At 45.1% G+C, this 15,364-nt stretch overlaps 1 protein-coding gene across 3 annotated transcripts in view; it reads left to right on the top strand.

Annotated features, from left to right (window-relative positions):
* LOC139540199 (thromboxane-A synthase-like) overlaps nucleotides 1-11,895 on the top strand; it is an 88,802-nt gene extending 76,907 nt beyond the window's left edge. For all 3 annotated transcript variants that reach the window (XM_071343812.1, XM_071343813.1, XM_071343814.1), the window contains 4 exons: nucleotides 9,440-9,528; nucleotides 10,009-10,146; nucleotides 10,439-10,601; nucleotides 10,951-11,895. In XM_071343812.1, coding sequence (XP_071199913.1) covers nucleotides 9,440-9,528; nucleotides 10,009-10,146; nucleotides 10,439-10,601; nucleotides 10,951-11,067 — 507 coding nt within the window. In that variant the 3' untranslated portion in view covers nucleotides 11,068-11,895. The remainder of the gene's footprint in view (nucleotides 1-9,439; nucleotides 9,529-10,008; nucleotides 10,147-10,438; nucleotides 10,602-10,950) is intronic.
* Nucleotides 11,896-15,364: the final 3,469 nt, after the last annotated feature.

Below are 15,364 nucleotides of genomic sequence, written 5' to 3'. Positions count from 1 at the left end.
AGTATTATAGTTGTATTTTATACATTGGCAGCTAAAAGTGGAATTGCAGCGTGACAGCTAGGGCAGATACAATAAACCAAAACAGTACCGGTACGATATCAGGAAGAAAGGGAGCTGTTCTAGAGAATTAAATGATCCACTGCACTGGAGTGATTGAGAGAAACAGAATGCTGCTGTCTTCATAAGGGCCCCATAACAAAGCAAGGGCTTGTGGGATAAGAAGGGCTTTAATATGCCAGTGTTAAATTGCCATAAACAAAATGTTTTGAGTAACTCTGCCATGGCTGCTCTCTCTCTCTCTGACTGATGTGTGCCGATAGTCAACAGCTGTCACGAGGCCGTCATGGTTAACAACCAGCAAGCTCTACAGCTGTGGCAACGGGGTCCTCTCTCTCGCCCCCTCTTTTCTGTCTCTCTTTTTCTCTCGGCCTGTCCTCACTAAATACTGTCTTCAGCTTGCGTAATGAGGGAGAGAGATGTGACACTTCTGCCATTCTGTGAGCAGCGGATCATACGGAGGTTCAGGCTGCCTTCCCTGTGGTGTCTCTCGAGGCAATGATAGCATTACAGTTGCTTATTCTTTCAAACAGTTCCTCACAACATACTGTACTACAGAATGTATTTTCCATGACACTTTGAGATGGAATATAGCACGCTGGGATGTATTTCATAGCAGTAAGCAATAGTGTGTGCCTTGCTGTAGTATAAGCATAATAGACAGTGGACACCTCTGAAATCCAAGCTCTCCTTTGTAAAAGCCTGCTACTGTATTATTGCTATGAGTGTGGTGTGGCCTGTAACCTGCCATTACAACCTCTATCTATATCATCTATCCATCTCCCTCCATGTAGAGAGTGGTCCCAGGGGCCGTTCGGATGAATCCAGTCCAACATTGGGCTGCTGTGTGGTTATTGACTCCATCAGAGGCAGAGAGGGGAGGTTGAGTGGTGCTGGGTGATGAGTGAAATAGACCCATTAGAGAAGCTGGGAGTTCACAGCCCCATAATAGGGATGGTCAGAGGAGTGGAGCGTTATCATAGCAATAGAATTACTAGAAAGGGGATTCCCATGTGTCTCTGTGTTCTGTGATGGGTGGACCAGCGGACATGTTGAGTGTACCCCTGAGTGTTCCAGGCAAATTGCTGTGGTCTGAAGGGCTTGGTTTGTTCTAGTTAATTCTATTTCTTTGGTGTTAACATAGCTTTGAGTTGAGATGGATTGGTTAGCAATGAATGTCTCTCTCTCTGTCTCTCTCTCTCTGTCTCTCTCTCTCTGTCTCTCTCTCTTTCTCTCTCTCTCTCTCTCTCTCTCTCTCTCCCTCTCTTTCTCTCTCCCTCTCTCTGTCTCTGTCTCTCTCTCTCTCTCTCTCTCTCTCTCTCTCTCTCTCTCTCTCTCTCTCTCTCTCTCTCTCTCTCTCTCTCTCTCTCTCTCTCTCTCTCTCTCTCTTTATTATTGTTGTGTTTAGGTTTATGTTCTTTTACTGTGAAATCAAATCACATATTTCACATCATTATTGGTATTTAGATTGATGGAGAAGATTAGGATTAACCAGTTGTGATATATTAGTTCTGTTAAATCACACAGAGAGATTCTCTGTGGTTTGCTTTGTGTTTGCAGAGAGCACAGACATGCTCTCTCTCCCCCTATCCTTCTCTCTCTGAACCCCCAAAAAAAGAAACATCCTCTCACTGTCAACTGCGTTTACTTTCAGCAAATTTAACATGTGTAAATATTTGTATAAACATAAGATATACCAACTGAGACAAACTGAACAAGTTACAGACATGTGACTAACAGAAATGGAATAATGTGTCCCTGAACAAAGGGGGGGGGGGGGGGTCAAAATCAAAAGTAACAGTCAGTATCTGGTGTGGCCACCAGCTGCATTAAGTACTACAGTGCATCTCCTCCTCATGGACTGCACCAGATTTGCCAGTTCTTGCTGTGAGATGTTACCCCACTCTTCCACCAAGGCACCTGCAAGTTCCTGGGCATTTCTGGGTGGAATGGCCCTAGCCCTCACCCTCCGATCCAACAGGTCCCAGACGTGCTCAGTGGGATTGAGATCCGGGCTCTTCGCTGGCCATGGCAGAACACTGACATTCCGGTCTTGCAAGAAATCACGCACAGAACGAGTAGTATGGCTGGTGGCATTGTCATGCTGGAGGGTCATGTCAGGATGAGCCTGCAGGAATGGTACCACATGAGGGAGGAGGATGTCTTCCCTGTAACGCACAGCGTTGAGATTGCCTGCAAAGACAACAAGCTCAGTCCGATGATGCTGTCACATGGACCCTCCACCTCCAAATCGATCCTGCTCCAGAGTACAGGCCTCGGTGTAACGCTCATTCCTTCGACAATAAACGAGAATCCGACCATCACCCCTGGTGAGACAAAACCGCAACTTGTCAGTGAAGAGCACTTTTTGCCAGTCCTGTCTGGTCCAGCGACGGTGGGTTTGTGCCCATAGGTGATGTTGGTGCTGGTGATGTCTGGTGAGGACCTGCCTTACAACAGGCCTACAAGCCCTCAGTCCAGCCTCTCTCAGCCTATTGCGGACAGTCTGAGCACTGATGGAGGGATTGTGCGTTCCTGGTGTAACTTAGGCAGTTGTTGTTGCCATCCTGTACCTATCCCGCAGGTGTGATGTTCGGATGTACCGATCCTGTGCAGGTGTTGTTACACATGGTTTGCCACTGCGAGGATGATCAGCTGTCCGTCCTGTCTCCCTGTAGCGCTGTCTTAGGCGTCTTACAGTATGGACATTGCGATTTATTGCCCTGGCCACATCTGTAGTCCTCATGCCGCCTTGCAGCATGCCTAAGGCACGTTCACGCAGATGAACAGGGACCCTGGGCATCTTTCTTTTGGTGTTTTTCAGAGTCAGTAGAAAAGCCTCTTTAGTGTCCTAAGTTTTCATAACTGTGACCTTAATTGCCTTCCGTCTGTAAGCTTTTAGTGTCTTAACGACCGGTGCATGTTCATTATTTGTTTATGGTTCATTGAACAAGCATGGGAAACAGTTTTTGAACCCTTTACAATGAAGATCTGTGAAGTTATTTGGATTTTTACGAATTATGTTTGAAAGACAGGGTCCTGAAAAAGGGACGCTTCTTTTTTTGCTGAGTTTATCTCTCTCTCTCTCCCTCTCTCTCTCGCTCTCCCCTAGCTCTCCCTCTCTCTCTCCCCTATCTCTCTCCCCTCTCTCTCTCTCTCTCCCCTAGCTCTCTCCCCTATCTTTCTCTCTCCTATTTCTCTCTCTCTCCTATATCTCTCTCTCTCTCTCCCCTAGCTCTCCCTCTCTCTCTCCCCTATCTTTCTCTCTCTCCTATTTCTCTCTCTCTCCTATATCTCTCTCTCCCCTATCTATTTCTCTCTCCTGTCTCTCCCTCTCTCCTATCTCTCTCTCTTATCTCTCTCTCTCTCCTATCTTTATCTCTCTCCTATATCTCTCTCTCCCCTATCTATCTCTCTCTCTCTCCCCTATCTATTTCTCTCTCCTGTCTCTCCCTCTCCCCTATCTCGCTCTGTCTCTCCTATCTCTCTCTCCCCTATCTATTTCTCTCTCTCTCCCCTATCTGTTTCTCTCTCATATCTCTCTCTCCCCTATCTAACTCTCTCTTTCCTCTTTCTCTCTCTTTGTTCCTCGCTATTAGAAGACAATGCAAACCGACAGTCATTGCATTTGTGTATTAACAATCCCCCAAAGCCACATCTCTTGTTTGAACATATACGCCTCTATCACTATCAATAACCATAAGTAACCGTTGCTGTGGCAACCCCGCCTGCAGGATACAGCGGAGATAAGGGGGCCGCGGTGCGATCACTTCGATGAGGCTGTGTGTGTTTGTGTCTATGTGTGTGTTTGTGTTTGTGTCTATGTGTGTGCGTGTCCAACGCACCTATGTCTCAGTGCCTCCCCAGGCCCTGGCCTTCAAATGGGGGCAATAGAATGTAAATAAACCGGAAAGACTGGGCGGCAAGGCCAGACACAGAGGTTGCATCTCAAATAGCACCCTATTCCCTATATAGTGCACTACTACTGGTTAAAAGTAGGCACTATATAGGGAAATATGATGCCATTTGGGACGCAACCACACTGTGTGGTAGTAGGCCACAGGACATGAAAGCTAGAGCCACTGAGGCAAACTAGGCATGAAAGGGAGGGTTACAGCTCCCATATTCAACACAGTAATGACTTGTTTTTCTCCTCCAAATAGGCCCCTGTAATGAAGAGGGGGAGAGAAATAGAAATAAACACACAGGCACTTTGAAGGCCGACTACTTTGGAGTCTCACTTTCCGGCTGTGCAGAAATGAATCTCATTTTGCAGCAGAGAAGAGGTGAATATTAGACTCTGAGTGGCTTTGAAATGTGTCTGGTGAAGTAACAGTAAAATAATCCTCTGTGTTTTCAGGGTGATTCCTTTGATGCTTTGAACATAGCGGGACTTTCCGTCTTCAATGAATTTCGAATTTCAGTGAAATGCAGTAAATGTGATACTTCCTCATGTACCTTCTGCTTGTTCTGTGTTTAAAGTGCTTTACCTGAAATACTCAGATGTTGAAGGCTAGTCTTGGGGGACTACCTACCCAACAGGCCATCATGACTTTATCCGTGCTTTGGTGGATGTTGTAGTACCTGTGTGAGTGTCAGAGACGCCAGTCGAGGGACACTGTTCAACTGGCTTCTGTTACATAAATGGGTGGATCTCAAGACCTGCGGAGTCAGAGTTAGGCTACCCCTCTTTAGACAGACATGTCAAATGGAGATTATTTTCTACCCAGCATACCTGTCAAATCTCTCTTTCCTTTGGGCTGCATTAGTTTGACGTCTTTTACACTAGAACCAATGATTTAAAGGGATTCACCAGGATTTGACACCCCCTGTATGGTGCCAAGAACAGCTTTTTTCACCTACATTTGAATCAATGGTTTTGTGCCTTGACAGAAGGCTACCTTTAGCTAGTCGTACACTCGATGGCTGGACAGGTCTCCTGCTGCTGAGGTGTGGGAGGTAGACCTGTCAGTAACAGTAGATGATAGGAGATCAAACAGCAGGCTTTATGGAACGGCTCGGACTCCTATCATGACCTCGGCCCCCCTGCTGCTGCTCTGCCCTTTAAAACACTGATCCGTGTCTTTTAGGAAGAGCTGGTCCTCTGATGGGGTCTGGAAGGGCCTCGGAGAGCCTCAAAAGAAGGTCTGGAAGGTTTTTAAGTGAGCTCAGGTTGACTGGAGACTGGAAAGGGTCTCAAAGTGCATTCTTGCTGGACGTTATCATTGGAAGAGCTCTGACATTGTTTTCAATGTACCACATGCAGTCAAGCAGACATCAAACCAACTCAGGAACTCAGATGCTTAAGGGGGTTTGTGGGGGGGGTTTGTGGGGGGGTGTGCTCAGAACACACTCCAATGCCCCTGTGCCCTCTGGACGTCCCCAGGACAGGCAACAGACAGAGCGGGGTTCCTCTCCTCGACACCCAGTCCCTCCATCCATTAGCCGCTTAGTGCCGCTCCAGCTCCCTCTGTCATTCCTGTCTGGCTTCATGTTGTGCTTTGTTTGGGGGGAGGGCTATGATTCCACACAGGGCCTAGCACACCACGCTTATCAGACCGGAAATATTCTGTATTTATTCTGCCTGGGAGTCAGTGTGAACGCAACCCTGGCTCCAGATGCCTCCTCCCTTGTGTCTGTCTGTCATTGTCTGTTGTCTCTCAATCCATCCCTCTCCCTTCCACTCTCACTCTCTCTTCCTTCCCTCCCTCTACCCCCTCTCTCTCACTCTCTCTCCTCCTTCCCTCCCTCTACCCCCTCTCTCTCTCACTCTGTCTTCCTTCCCTCCCTCTACCCCCTCTCTCTCACTCTCTCTCCTCCTTCCCTCCCTCTACCCCCTCTCTCTCACTCTCTCTCCTCCTTCCCTCCCTCTACCCCCTCTCTCTCACTCTCTCTCTTCCTTCCCTCCCTCTACCCCCTCTCTCTCAAACTCTCTCCTCCTTCCCTCCCTCTACCCCCTCTCTCTCACTCTCTCTCTCTGTCTCCCTTCCTCCCATCTCTCTCTCTCTCTGTATCATGTTGTGATGTGTGTTTTGTCCTATATTTTTATTTTTAATCCCAGGCCCCCTGTCCCCGCAGGAGGCCTTTTCCCTTTTGGTAGGCCGTCATTTTAATAACAATTTGTTCTTAACTGACTTGTCTAGTTAGTTAAAGGTTAAATAAATAAATAAAACATCTCCCTCTCTCTTTATCTCTCTCTCCCTCTCTGTCTGTCTGTGATCCCTGTAAGGAGAAAGGTCAGGGTGGTCAGATCAGTCAACCCTGACCCTTTTGTTATAGAACACTGCTCATCAGCAGCTTTCCTGTGTGTGATACCTGGGTCATATTCATTAGGCACCAAATGGGAGAAACAGGGAGAAAACATGAACTTGACCAATAACAAATGCTTGTTTTCATTTTCCGTTGCAAAACATGCCCTCATTGCAAGGGAGTATGTTTTCTCGACGTTTCTGTGTGCTGTTGGAACATTCAATGGGCTGAATTTGATGGCTAAAGAGCTGAGACATGATGTCTGATGCACCTCCCACCACTATGCTCTGTGTCAGGCCCTGTGGTGCAGAACCAGGATGTCTGATGCACCTTTATGGTCCCCACAAGGATAGTAAAACCAAACCAAACACGCTGGGGCCAATGTGTTCCCGATCAACTTGTTGAGTTAGCTTTGTTATTCCGGCCCGCAGGATTCGGATAAGTTATTGTCATTGAATCTGCATAAGTAGAAAAGCACAACGCGCCCGCTCCCCCTCCCCTGGTCTTGCAGTAAAAACACGCTCTGGAACTTTGACGACTAATAAACTACATATACAAAAGTATGTGGACACCTCTTCAAATTAGTGGATTCGGCTATTTCAGCCACACCTGTTGCTGAGCACACAGCCACGCAATCTCCATAGACAAACATTGGCAGTAGAATGGCCTTACTGAAGAGCTCAGTGACTTTCAACGTGGCACCGTCATAGGATGCCACCTTTCCAACAAGTCAGTTCGTCAAATTTCTGCCCTGCTAGAGCTGCCCCGGTCAACTGTAAGTGCTGTTATTGTGAAGTGGAAACATCTAGGAGCAACAACGGCTCAGCTGCGAAGTGGTAGGCCACACAAGCTCACAGAACAGGACCGCCTAGTGCTGAAGCGCGTAGTTCGTTAAAAGCTTCTGTGCTCAGTTGCAACACTCACAACCGAGTTCCAAACTGCTTCTGGAAGAAACCTCAGCACAAGAACTGTTCGTTGGGAGCTTCATGAAATGGGTTTCTATGGCCGACCAGCCTCACAACACCCTAAGATCACTGTGCTCAATGCCAAGCGTTGGCTGGAGTGGTGTAAAGCTTGTCGCCATTTGATTCTGGAGCAGTGGAAATACCTTCTCTAGAGTGATGAATCATGCTTCACCATCTGGCAGTCTGACGGACGAATCTGGGTTTGGCGGTTGCCAGAAGAACGCTACCTGCCTCAATGTAAAGTGCCAACTGTAAAGTTTGGTGGAGGAGGAATAATGGTCTGGGGCTGTTTTTCATGGTTCAGGCTAGGCCCCTTAGTTCCAGTGAAGGGAAATCTTAACGCTACAGCTTACAATTACATTGTAGATGATTCTGTGCTTTCAACTTTGTGGCAACAGTTTGGGGAAGGTCCTTTCCTGTTTAAGCATGGCAATCCCCCGTGCACAAAGCGAGGTCCATATAGAAATGGTTTGTCGAGATCGGTGTGGAAGAACTTGATTGGCCTGAACAGAGCCCTGACCTCAACCAAATCAAACACCTTTGGGGTGAATTGGAATGCCAACTGTGAGCCAGGCCTAATCACCCAACATCAGTCCCCGCAGAAATGTTTCAACATCTAGCGGAAAGCCTTCCCAGAAGAGTGGAGGACAAACTCCATATTAATGCCCATGATTTTGGAATGAGATGTCTGATGAGCAGGTGTTCACATTCTTTTGGTCATGTAGTGTAAGTATTTGTTAAACCTCCCACTTTGGGCTGGATGTGTCAATGTGTAGTTCATACGTGTATAATCTATGAGCAGAATTACTGTCTTACCTCAATTAGCCACGGAATCCCTAGTTTGAAAGCATCTGTTTTTCTCAGAAGTACTGTGCCATTTTCCCTACATTTCCCTCCATGTAGGCCAGCCCCCTAGCAATTTGATTTCAACCAATGAGCTTCAGCTCCCCGTCATTTGAGTGATAGCTAGTCAGATGCACCCACAGCAGAGCGAGAGAGAGAGTAATGACGTGTAGCACATATCTGCACATATTGTGACGCAGTACGCACTTTTAGGGGACAACTTCTGGCTCGTGCGCGCTACTTTCAGAACTTCTGGCTAAAAAGTATAAAAATGACCGGAGAATCTCTTGAATAATCATTAGCTACACCCGGCACTGCAGGCAGAAAGTGCACTGCAGGCAGACCTCGCTAGAACTCACTGTCTTTCTGTTCTGAAGGTCTTTTTCTCTCTCTCTCACACCTCTCGTTGTTTTCCTCCCTCTCTCTAAATGTCTCTCTCTCTCTCTCTCTATATGTCTCTCTCCCTCCCTCTCTCTATATGTCTCTCTCCCTCCCTCTCTCTATATGTCTCTCTCTCTCTCTATATGTCTCTCTCTCTCCCTCTCTCGTGGTAAGATGCCCATCTTACACAACAGGTCTGGCGGCTGCTAGGCTTTATCAGTGGAGCAGAGAGCTGCGTTAACTCTTAGTGCTCATTAGGGACATGTCATTCCCCTTGGGATCTGTGTGGCGCCCAATGAGAAGCGACAGCAAGGCTAGACAATGGAGCCGTCTTGCACAGGCTCTTCACCGGCCCCCACACACACACACACTCTCTCTGCATGGCAGTGACTGGCCTTCCAACCCTCCACACACACACACACACACACACACACACACACACACACACACACACACACACACACACACACACACACACACACACACACACACACACACACACACACACACACACACACACACACACACACACACACACACACACACACACACACACACACACACACACACACGTCTAGCATTGTTTTAGGGACAGAGGGTCGTTCAGCTGCACTACACATAGTCAGTGTTTAACAGTGTTTAATGTCCACTCAGTCACTCTCATCATTCATACAACCATGCTCTAGTTCTTCTTTGTGATTTGTTTGGTGCAGCCTATGCCAAACTCTTCTATTCTTAGCCATGCTCTCCAAATAACCTCATAGCTGTAACCTGAAGAACGTGGTGTTTTGCTGCTCTCTGCTGGCACAAGTTTAAATTGCACTTAGCTCCTGGTCTTCCTTGGATTTGCTTGCTTTCAGTATTGATGTTATAGGGATTGTTTGGTACCAAAGTAAATACAATGTAACTTACATAAATGCTTTTGTGTTCCTTTTATCTTGTAGGATTCACCAGATTATACCAATGTGCAGGATCTGAAATATCTAGACATGGTCATATCCGAGGCTCTGCGTCTCTATCCTCCTGGTTTCAGGTCTGTTTATGTATGTTTAGAATGATTCCCAATCCCGACATAGCTTATTCTAATATTTCTCCTACTGGACATTGTATTTTAGTTACACTGTTCATACACACCGCATATTTGTATTTATAAACTGGGTTATAGCTCTCTGTAATATAGTTGCTGCCGTACATATCATTCTTAGTTTAGCTTGTGTAAATTCCCCTGGTGTACATGTGCGTAGATTGCATTTTGATACTAATTGGATTCATCCCCCTGTTCTTGATTTCTTTCTTTTTTATAAAAAAAAAATCTTAAAATTGTAGCTGTTTGACATTTACATTGTTAGGAGCTAGTAACATAACATTTCACTGCACCACTATAACACCTGCTAAACTATGGATGCGACCAATAAACTTATCTTATGTACTGTACATGGCCATGTCCCCCATGTTTCCACAGTTCACCATTTCTTATTTGCATTGTTGAAACTGAGCAGCCATTTTGTTTCAGGTTTGCCCGGGACGTAGACGAGGACTGCATGGTCAACGGACAGTTCCTACCGAAGGGAGCCACTCTGGAGATCCCTGCAGGCTATCTGCATTATGATCCAGAGTACTGGCCCGAGCCAGAAAAGTTCATCCCTGACAGGTAGGAGACAGTCAGTCTACTGTAGCTCAGTATTCTTGTTCCATTACTATGGGTCTAGCATAGAGATACAGTAGACAAGTCCCAGCACAGTTACATCGTTACACAGCACAGCTACACTCAGTCATTGCCTCACGTTATGTCCCACTGTGGGTGTTCTGTACAACGGGGAGTGCTTTTACATTGACACAAGTAATGATACAATGCAGAATGCACGTTCAAGTGTATTTGACTAGCACGCTATCAGAGTGTACTCCAGACTGACCACTAAAGGCCTCTACTCTCTCCCATGCAGATTCACAGCGGAGGCCAAGGCCAGCAGACACCCTTTTGTGTACCTGCCGTTTGGGGCGGGGCCCCGCAGCTGTGTGGGCATGAGGCTGGCCCAGCTGGAGATCAAGATGGCCCTGGTGCGCGTCTTCAGGAAGTTCAACATCGTGGCCAGCACAGACACTAAGGTGGGTTCAACCTGCGATGGCCCTTCTTTTGGCACTTATCTCAACCTAAGTGTTTAAAGGTCATTTAGTTGATTTCATTAAAATATTGAAATACAGAGGCTAAGATTCCAACAAACCATACTTCACTTGACGTTTAAAGGTAATTTACGCTTGAGCAGACATCCGAGACGTTTAGTGCAGATGCGATCTTTGAGAATGTCTGGGAAATGGACTTTAAAAGTCAAGTGCAGTGCAGCGTTGATGCCGTTTGTTTGCTTGAGTCCCAGTTTGAGTCACATGTAGACAGCTCGGTCTATGCTGTGACCTTGCTCTCTCTAACCTCTGCCCTATATTGTTCTTTATGTTCCAGGTTCCTCTGGAGTTGAAGTCTCACACCACGCTCGGTCCTAAGAATGGCATCTATGTGAAAATCACTAAAAGAGAGACAGAGGGAGAACCAGTGACTCCCCCTGCACAAGAAGAATAGAAGCTCTGTTCTCCTTTATCGGCTCTTATGAAACTGATACATCATCCATCCAATGAATGAGCTTATTTTAAGGATAAACATAAAGTATCACTAACCTAGCCTGGTCCCAGATCTGTTTTTGCTGTTTTGCTAACTTCTATGGTCATTCTCACCGGTTTGATGCTGTCCCTTTAGATAGTTGGCAAGACAGCACAAACAGATCTAGGACCGGGCTAGCATTAACCTCTTCTTTAACTAGAAGATCTAAATTCACGTGCCTATCCCTGTGTCTTGATGGACCGGGCTGAGTGAAGTGTACAGAGGAGCAGCAGCATTACTATGGTAAATGACCATTAGCACATGAAAAGTGAGGTTGGGCCAGGGGCGGCTCACCTTTTTAATCAGGCAGTGTGCTGGACAGAGGTCAACACATCATTAAGGCCCCCGAGGCCCCTGCCAATGGCACATCGATCGCCAGTGTGATTCTGCAGGACTAGCAAGAGAGAGAAAGAGAGAAAGAAGCAGGCTGGGGGAAATCACATTGCTCATGTCTCCGCCCTAACAATGGGAGTCGTTGTCCCAAAGGCGGGAAGGCAGGCGACAAGCTTAAGTCCAAAATAAGTCCATAGAAACGGGCTTATTTTGCCATAGAAACGGGCTTATTTTGGCGAGAGTGAAACCTCTCGCTTCGCCTCTTCCTCTCTGGTTGGGGGGAGGGGAAGACTGTGGAAAAGGCTGTTCTGAGTACAATAGAACAACAACACACTTTGACCTCTGTATAAATTCATATTGGACTATTGATGTTAACATGCCCGTGAACTATTAAATCATCATTGTATGTCTAATAAATCACTGTGTTTGTTTATTTAATGAAAATAACAGTTTTCTATCATTTTGCCATCGAAATGCTGTGTGATCGTGTGGGCGGTTTGATACAAATGTAAATATATTTACATACTCAGCCCTGATTGGCGGATAGGATCGTCTACTCTAGAGTCTACCCTGCTTACCCCTTCAAAGTAGGACACATAAGTAAATAAAAGATTAATGGTCATTGGTCAGAATAATCAGATAAGATTGTGACGTCATGCTGTGGGCCAAAAACTCGTGGAAATATCATTACAAGAACTGGAAAATCACATTTTTGACCGCACTGCCCCGTTAAAGGGATAGTTCATCCAAATTTCAAAATAACATTTTGGATTTCCTGTAAGTAGTCTATGGACAAGGTAAGACTGCGATCCATGCTTTGGTTTTGTTTACCTGGCCAGTCTCCAAATGCTATGCAATAACCTTGTCCAAAGACTGTTTACAGGATAAAGTAATGAATGTTATTTTGTAATTTGGAGGAACTAGCACTTTAAGGATTTGCAAAGTCTCTACCAACTGCTCTATGGCAAGCCAGCGAGTTTAATCTTCCTCACAATCATCCATCCAATCAATCATAATATTGTATTGTAACAGGTCAGGCATTGACTCAATGTTATGTCATGGTCCAAACACACCAAGATAGTCATGAAGAGGACACGACAACACCTTTTCCACCTAAGGAGACTGAAAAGATTTGGCATGGGTCCCCAGATCCTCAAAAAGTTCTACAGCTGCACCATCGAGAGCATCTCGACCGGTTGCATCACCGCCTGGTATGACAACTGCTCGGCATCCGACCGTAAGGCACAACAGAGGGTACGGCCCAGTACATCACTGGGGCCAAGTTTCCTGTCATCAGAGGAAGGCCCCCCAAAAATTGTCAGACTCCAGTCACCTACTGGCAAGCGTAACCGGAGCACCAAGTCTAGGTCCAAAAGGCTCCTTAACAGCTTCTATCCCCAAGCCATAAGACTGCTAAACAATTAATGAAATGGCTACCCAGACTATTTACACTGACCCCCCCCCACCACCACCACCACCACTTTGGTTTTACACTGCTGCTACTCACTGTTTATTATCTAGTCATTTTACCCCCACCTACTGTACAAATTACCTCAACTAACCTGCACCCCCGCACATTGACTCAGTACCGGTACCCCCTGTATATTGCCTCGTTATTTTAATTGTTTATGTTAGGTCATCGCAAAATCACAGAAAAACACAATCATTTTTCCAGCCAAAGAGAGGAGTCACAAAAAGCAGAAATAGAGATAAAATGAATCACTAACCTTTGATGATCTTCATCAGATGACACTCATAGGACTTCATGTTACACAATACATATATGTTTTTTTCCCCGATAAAGTTCATATTTTTATTCAAAAACCTCCGTTTACATTGGCGCCATGTTCAGAAATGCCTCCAAAATATCCGGAGAAATTGCAGAGAGCCACGTCAAATAACAGAAATACTCATCATAATCTTTGATGAAAGATACATGTTTTACATAGAATTAAAGATAAACTTGTTCTTAATGCAACCGCTGTGTCAGATTTCAAAAAAGCTTTACGGCAAAAGCACAATATTCAATAATCTAAGAACAGCGTTCAGCCACAAAAGGAAGCCACACAGTTACCCGCCAAATTGTGGAGTCAACAAAAGTCATAAATAGCATTATAAATCTTCACTTACCTTTGCTGATCTTCGTCGGAATGCACTCCCAGGACTCCCACTTCCACAATAAATGTTTGTTTTGTTCGGTAATGTCCATCATTTATGTGCAAATAGCTACTTTTGTTAGCGTTTTTGGTAAACAAATCCAAAGTCACGAAGCGCGTTCACTAAAAGCAGACGAAATGTCAAAAAGTTCCGTAACAGTCAGTAGAAACATGTCAAACGATGTATTGAATCAATCTTTAGGATGTTTTTAACATAAATCTTCAATAATGTTCCAACCGGAGAATTCCACTTCAGAAGTGTGATGGAACATAGCTCCCTCTCATGTGAACGCGCATGGTCAGAGCATGGTCAGCTCATGGCAGACCTTACTCATTCCCGTCTCCTTCGGCCCCACTTCACAGTAGAAGCATCAGACAAGGTTTTACAGACATCTAGTGGAAGCCGTAGGAAGTGCAAACTGACCCATATCCCACTGTGTATTCGATAGGCGATGAGTTGAAAACCTACAAACCTCAGATTTCCCACTTCCTGGTTGGATTTTTTTCTCTCAGGTTTTTGCCTGCCATATGAGTTATGTTATACTCACAGACATCATTCAAACAGTTTTAGAAACTTCAGCGTGTTTTCTATCCAATACTAATAATAATATGCATATATTAGCAACTGGGACTGAGGAGCAGGCAGTTTACTCTGGGCACCTTTTCATCCAAGCTACTCAATACTGCGCCTACAGCCATAAGAAGTTAATGACTTCTCCATCTTTGCCTCACATTGATTTGCTAATCTTCCACCTTTAAAATGCTGCTACCGTTTCCATGATGTTAATATCTGCACCTACTGTTTTTCATGATGTTAATATGTGCACCTACCGTTTCCATGATGTTAATATCTGCACTTACCGTTTTTCATGATGTTAATATCTGCACCTACCGTTTCCATGATGTTAATATCTGCACTTACCGTTTTTCATGATGTTAATATCTGCACCTACCGTTTTCATGATGTTAATATCTGCACCTACCGTTTCCATGATGTTAATATCTGCACCTACCGTTTTTCATGATGTTAATATCTGCACCTACCGTTTCCATGATGTTAATATCTGCACTTACCGTTTCCATGATGTTAATATCTGCACCTACCATTTCCATGATGTTAATATCTGCACCTACCGTTTCCATGATGTTAATATCTGCACCTACCATTTCCATGATGTTAATATCTGCACCTACCGTTTCCATGATGTTAATATCTGCACCTACCATTTCCATGATGTTAATATCTGCACCTACCGTTTCCATGATGTTAATATCTGCACCTACCATTTCCATGATGTTAATATCTGCACCTACCATTTCCATGATGTTAATATCTGCACCTACCATTTCCATGATGTTAATATCTGCACCTACCGTTTTCCATGATGTTAATATCTGCACCTACCGTTTCCATGATGTTAATATCTGCACCTACCATTTCCATGATGTTAATATCTGCACCTACCGTTTCCATGATGTTAATATCTGCACCTACCATTTCCATGATGTTAATATCTGCACCTACCGTTTCCATGATGTTAATATCTGCACCTACCATTTCCATGATGTTAATATCTGCACCTACCATTTCCATGATGTTAATATCTGCACCTACCGTTTCCATGATGTTAATATCTGCACCTACCATTTCCATGATGTTAATATCTGCACCTACCATTTCCATGATGTTAATATCTGCACCTACCGTTTCCATGATGTTAATATCTGCA

This window comes from Salvelinus alpinus, chromosome 15 (genome assembly GCF_045679555.1).
Source record: "Salvelinus alpinus chromosome 15, SLU_Salpinus.1, whole genome shotgun sequence".
In the NCBI taxonomy this organism is placed as follows: Eukaryota; Metazoa; Chordata; class Actinopteri; order Salmoniformes; family Salmonidae; genus Salvelinus; species Salvelinus alpinus.
This window is presented reverse-complemented; position numbering and strand designations above follow the sequence as displayed.